Source organism: Phoca vitulina, unplaced genomic scaffold, assembly GCF_004348235.1.
Source record: "Phoca vitulina isolate PV1807 unplaced genomic scaffold, GSC_HSeal_1.0 scaffold35, whole genome shotgun sequence".
NCBI lineage: Eukaryota > Metazoa > Chordata > Mammalia > Carnivora > Phocidae > Phoca > Phoca vitulina.
Window position 1 is genome coordinate 10,901,396 of NW_022589738.1, and position 6,392 is coordinate 10,907,787.

A 6,392-nucleotide genomic window follows, 5' to 3' on the forward strand; every position below is an offset into this window, starting at 1 on the left:
ACACGACAACCAAGGCCAAGAAAATTTCCCTATGGGGCCTTCCACCGATTCCATGCTTGACACGTGATGTACTCAAAGCCCTCAGCCTTTGGGACTGAAATATTCAGAATGAGAATTCCAAAGTGACCAAGATGACAAAACAAGTTTCAGGAGGGCGCTCCGTTTTCTCCTAGTTTCCCACCTCCCACCCCCAGTTCAGTGGCTTCTCAACCTTTAATGTGCACGTGAATCACCTGGGGATCTTGTTAAATATGCTGATTTTGATTCGATAGGTTTGGGGCGAAGTCTGAGCTGCTGCGTTTTTAACACGCTCCCAGGTGATGCTGATCTGCTGACTCGAGGACCACACTTTGAGTGTACTAGGGACTCGAGGTCTTCACCTCCAGCGCCAGGTGTGTGTGTGTGCCCAGCCTCAGCTTTCCGGATCGGTGTCCCGCACGTCCCCGGCCTTCCGCCGGGAAGGGAGGAGCCGGGGGCGGAGCGGGAGGAGTGGCGCGGGCCCCGAGTGGGTCCTGCCGGAGATCACCTCGGCCCCTTGGAGAGGCGGCCGAGCTGCGGCGGCGCAGGAGGGGGCGGGTTCGGCGAGGGCGCGGCCTCTCGGAGGGGGGGCGTACGACGCGCATCCCCTGCGCCCGCCCGGGCCACTCGCGAGCTTCGCGGCAGCCCGGTGCCCCACTTGGCAATCCGCTCCGTGCTTCTTCCTCGCGCCCGCCTCCTCTAGTCACCTCCCGTCTCAGCCTCCCTGCTCCATCCCCGCCGCATCAACCGCCAGCCGAGCGCCTCCGAGAGCGAGAGGTGGTGCGCGGGGCTGCAGGGCGCGCCCTCCAGCGGACCCCGGCCCGGCATTGGGGGGCACGGGCAGCAGCATGGACACCAAGCGCTGCTTCGCCAACCGCTTCGATGACTACCAGGGCAGTCTGCTGGCGGGCCAGTGCGAGGAGGCGGTGGCGCCCTTGGTCACCGCCACCATCGAGCGCATCCTTCAGGAGCTGCCCCCGCTCGGGGGCGGCGCTGAGGCCCGGGGGGCGGCGGCCGCGGCCAGCAGCTGCCAAGGCGGGCTGTACGGCGGCGTGGCCGGGGTGGCCTACATGCTCTACCACGTCTCGCAGAGCCCGCTCTTTGCCGGGGCCCGGGAGCGCTACCTGCGCTCGGCCAAGCGCCTCATAGACGCGTGCGCCCGCGCCGAGGAGTGGGGCGAGCCGGACGCCGACACCCGCGCTGCCTTCTTGCTCGGGGGAGCGGGCGTGTACGCCGTGGCCACGCTCGTGTACCACGCCCTGGGCCGGTCCGACTACGTGCAGCCGCTCGGCAAGTTCCGGGCTCTGTGCGCCGTCTGCGCGCCGGTCTCCTTCCTGGAGTGCGGCTCGGACGAGCTGTTCGTGGGCCGCGCGGGCTACCTGTGCGCCGCGCTGGTGCTCAAGCAGAAACTCGCCCAGGAGGTAAGAGGCAGCCCCGGCCGCGGGGGGGCGCTCGCCGCCTGCCCGGCTCTTCCCCGGACTCCCGGCTGCGGGAGCAGCGCCCCCGGCTCTTCTCTTTCTCTTTGTTACTCTGTCTGGCGCTGTCGTTTCCTCAGTCTCCAGAGGTTCACCTCTTGTTTTTGTCCATCTTCCCTCCTCTCTTTTTCAGTCTCTCATTTGTTGGGATTCCGCGTCTTTGCGCTTTGTTTTTGTTTTACACCGAACGTGGCATCTCCCCAGATGCCTCTTTGCCCAACAGCTTCCTGGAGGCCCTTTCAAGTGAGGGAGAAAAAAAAAAAAACTCCTCGAAAATGAAAGGGATTTCCCTTCCTTTGACCTTCCTGTCAAAAAGCTGAAGCACCCTCGAATGTTAAGAGTATTGGAAGTTTGGGGGGCTGGTTAGGCTATCATTGTTTCCATCGCTAACGTGGAGGTAAATGGCTTTGGCGACCGCCCCCCCACCCCCGCGCGTGCGCGTGCGCGCGCCTCGGTCTGTAATCCAGAATTACTGCCCAGCTGCGGGTCTGATGTGCTGACTGTGGTTGCTTACTATTCAGTTCATCTCAGGGCTCTTTTAAAATGCCTATCTGATGGGGGTGTCCTCTTTTAAATGCATAAATGTAGACGGAAGTTTACCCCATTGGAATCGAATGTGCATTTGTCATTCTAAAACGCGTAGATAGGATTGTCTAGACGACAGCGTACTTAATAGGGCAGGTTTTCTTAATGAATAGCTTTCCAGTGGCTCCTTGAAGTGAATTGGATTTCACAAGTACATATGGGTTTGGTTGGGTTTTTTTTTTTTTTTCTGGATTCACTTTGAATACAGCATGTGACTATTAGAAGAGAATGTGCCAGTTCCTGTGGAGTAGGGGAAAAAAAAATCCTCCAAAGGATCATAGTAACTAGAACTGAAAGCGAGGCATTTTCATTCATAACCCAGTGGAGCCAAATATTGTTCTAGGGAGGAAGTGACACATTGAACATGACTTTATTTGGGTGAAAGAGGCGTTTGAAGAAAAATTAAAGGTACACAGTATTTTTAAAGTGTAATTAACTTAGATAACTTCTAAGATAACAGAGGCAGACTTGATTTTTTTTATTTATAGAAGGTGAGGTTGATCCAAGTGAGAAAAACATCACTAAAGACTGTGCACTATGCTAGAACGGCAGCAAAGATCTGTGTGACAAAGTTGTCTTGAAATAGTTCACTCTGCTTCTGAGTCACTGTTATCTGCTAGCAGTTCCCCAAGGGCCCTTCCAGTTGTATAAAACCTTTTAGAAGGCCACGGGGCTATTTACATATCATTTGCATTACATTTGCATCTGCTCCTCAGACCTTGCTGTCTGGTGGTAGGCAATTTTCAAATTCGGGGGGTTTTTTTTTCCCCTGCTTTCCCTTTTTGTGCCTTGGGGCCTTCTCTCCAGAATGGAGTGGCAAAGAGTGGGAGACCCATCAGGTCATACAGGTGGAAACAGACCTCAAGGACTCGTTGCCCCAAAACTGGTAGCCCAGGGCCAGTCTGCAACGCTGATCCAAAAAGACATTTATTAAGACCTCTCTGCCAAAAAAAAAAAAAAAAGACCTCTCTGCCGCCCTCCTGCCAAACCAAATCTGTCTTTTAATACTAATCAATTTGAGGTGCTTTGGCCCCTACTCCCAGGAGACAGAACAAGTTCTGAGGGTTAAACCCCCCCCCCAAAAAAACCAGCTCTTAACCTGAGCAAATAAGCCAGTCTCAGTGCCAGCCTCAGCTGCAGTAATCTGAGAAATTCAGGCTTGAAAAGTGCAGGGCAGGGGCTAAGCACGCCTGGCTGGAAGCCCTTATGAGGGGAAAATAAGTCTTCTGCGCCATCCCCACTCCCGCATCCTAGCCAGCATATGGCTTTGCCCTCAGTAGATGATCCATAAATGTTGATTAAATTGAGTTGCCAACTTCTGTCATTTCTCTATAAATATAATCTGTTATTGTGTCCTGGGTTTCTTTCTTTCCAATGTCATTTATATTCACTTTCCTCTGGCAGTTCCCTCAGTTATCACCCTAGTCTAGATCCTCCCCACACTACTTGGCACAGCTTTGGCACCTAATAAATCAATGAATGAATGAATCCCCATTTACTGGGATTAGTGCAATATACTCAGCTGGATTCTCTCAAGCCATTACACTTATCTCTTAGAAACCAATCTTAAAAGCACTTCATTATGCCATTTCCCCACTCAGCATCCTGCAGAGGCGCCCTATTACCTTTCCTCCAGTGATTTCTCATCTTTCTCAGAGCTCAGAGCCTTAAAATGGCCGAGAAGGCCCCACATGATTTGGCCCCCCCTGCATACCTATTCCACTTTTGCTCACTCTGCTTCAACCACACTGGCCTTCTTGCTGTTTTAGGCATTTATTGTCTCGGGGTATTTGTACTCGCTGTTCCCTTTGCTTGGAGTACTCTTCCCCTAGCTATTTTTATAGCTAGCTCTTTGACCTTGTATAGGTCGCTACCTCTTCAGTGAAGCCTTCCCTGTTCACCCTCTATGAAACTGCAACCTTGTCCCCTGACTTGATGCCCTTTACTTGTTCCATTTTACTTGTTTATGTCTTTTCCAATTAGAAGGTAAGCTCTATACGTGTAGAGAGTTTTTATTTTATTGCTATATGCCCATCATTAAGATGGTACCTGGGACATATTCAGGTTCTCACCTTTTCTTTGGGGATTATTGCAAATATTGTTTATGGCTTGCTTTGCCACCCATTTTGAATGGTGACCCATTTATCAATATTTTCCTTTATGGTGGTGCTTTTGGTGTCATACTGGTAGGAATATGCCCTATTGGTAGGAACTCTTTCCTGTCACCAAGGTCTCAGTAAATATGTGTTGCCTGAATAAATGAATACCACTTTCTTGGAAATTTTGCCTCAGATCAAGCTTAACCTTTAGACTGGTGCTTGTTAAACTTAATGTTCACGGGAATCACCTGCAGATCTTGTCAATAGAATACGGACTGATTCAGCAGGCCTGGCATTGGGCCTGAGATTCTGCATTTCTCACAAGTTCCCAGGTGATGCTGCTGGTCCAGGGATCACGCTTTGAAGAGCAAGGCAATGCCGTGCTGCATAGGTTTTGGCATACCAGTCCTGTCTATTGAGCTATGTATGCTATAAGACACCATTCTCTGAAGCTGGATATATTTTTTTTATAAGGTTGTAGTTGAGAATACTGATTATCCTATCATGCTTTCATTATAAGGACCCACAAGGAGAATTTCTCTCAGTACTTAGAGTACAGAAATAGTTGTGCTCTTCCTGGAAATTGATTTTTTTTTTAATCTTCAGAATATGTCACATAACTGACATGTTTCTCGCTTGAGGCTGGCTACTAGGAAGCCTATGGCCAGAATTGCCCACATAAGCTGGTGTAAAGTGCCTTATATACTTCTCCATACTAGCGTTTAATTTGGGGTTTAAATTTTTTTCTTCCTTAGTCTACCCTTTTTTGACTTGTCTTCCTTCCACCTGATTTTATTGTTTGCATTGATAAGAATCAGAGATGAGAAAACACGTGTGTCAATGTATGTAGAGAGACAGCGACAGGAAGAGTCACTCTAACCAGGTAATATATTTTTGTTCAATTTGGCTCTCCTGGAAATACTCAAGGGAAGTAGTTTTGATGGTTTGTTAAGCAGATATCCTTGAGCAATGGGGCACTGAAGCCCTATGAAATCACACCATAAAAACTTACATTGGGTCCATTCTGCTTTCCAGATGGGTGAAAATGTAGCAGGGAAAGGAATTTAGAAAGAAATGGTGGAGGGATAAAGGGGAGGCCTAGGGACCACGGTTAAAATAATAACTCTGCCGCTGGATGACCTTGGACAAATAATTTAACATGTCGGAGCCTCAATTTCCTCACTTGTGAAATGGATGAATGATAGCTTCCTTTTCACTTACTTCTGTCGTTTATTCCTTCATTCCATGAATGTCAGGTTTTTACATGTGCCATGCCCCTTGCTAGATGCCAGGACTTCGTAGTGAACAGAAGTCAATATAATTATGTTGTGGCAAGTGCTCTGAAGGAAGTAAACAAGAAATACCTGGGGACAGGGCAGGATAGGAGAGGGGAGGGGTGCTGCTTGGCAGACAGTAGCGAGGAAGACTTCTCTGTGGAGGTGATGTCCTGGTTCATCACTGAAGCCTGAGCACGAAGCTGCTGCTTTAAGAGCAGGCATTCCAGGCGGAGGAGACAGCAAGTTTGAAGCCCCCCGAGTTGGGTATCTGCTTGGAGATTTCAAAGAAATGGAAGGCTACCTGCATAATGGGTGCAGAGTGAGCTAGGGCTAGAGGGATGGGAGAGCCCCCAACCGGGTAGGAGCCTTGAACTAGCTCAAACCAGATCCTGCAGAGCCAGGTCAGTCAGGAGCTGGGGCTTGTTTCAGGTTTAAATGGTCATGTCTTCATCTTACTTACTTTTAAAAAAGATCACCGGGTTTTCTGCATGGACAGCAGATTGAACAGTCACAAGGGGCACTAGTTTCAGGGGGCCTAAACCCCTTTTGTGCCAAGGACTCCTTTGTAAGTCTGGTGACGCCATCGATACCTCTTAGAATATCATTTTTAGGGGCATAAAATCAAACACTTAGGATTACAAAGGAAGCCAGTTATATCGACATTCAGTTACCAAAACGTTTAAAAAATTGTGATGCAGTAGCATTTGTGTTTCTTTATTAACACGTTAAATAACAAGATTTTGCAGCAAGCCTAAGGATTATGGTACCTTTGAAAGAGTGATGAGGGTCAATGATATTTCGAGCTGTCTTCAACAACTGCCGTGTGATAGGAATCTAGCTGTGATTTCTATAGGTGGCAAAGTCACAAGTACTTGGGTGGTTTGTGGTCTGCATTTGTTTTTTTTTTTTTTTTTTTTTTTTTTTTTTTTTTTTTTTTT

At 49.0% G+C, this 6,392-nt stretch overlaps 1 protein-coding gene across 1 annotated transcript in view; it reads left to right on the plus strand.

Annotated features, from left to right (window-relative positions):
* The first annotated feature begins 540 nt into the window (after window positions 1-540).
* LANCL3 (LanC like 3) overlaps window positions 541-6,392 on the plus strand; it is a 94,381-nt gene continuing 88,529 nt past the window's right edge. The window contains exon 1 of the mRNA XM_032426756.1: window positions 541-1,439. Within this exon, the coding sequence (XP_032282647.1) occupies window positions 867-1,439 (573 nt within the window). The 5' untranslated portion in view covers window positions 541-866. The remainder of the gene's footprint in view (window positions 1,440-6,392) is intronic.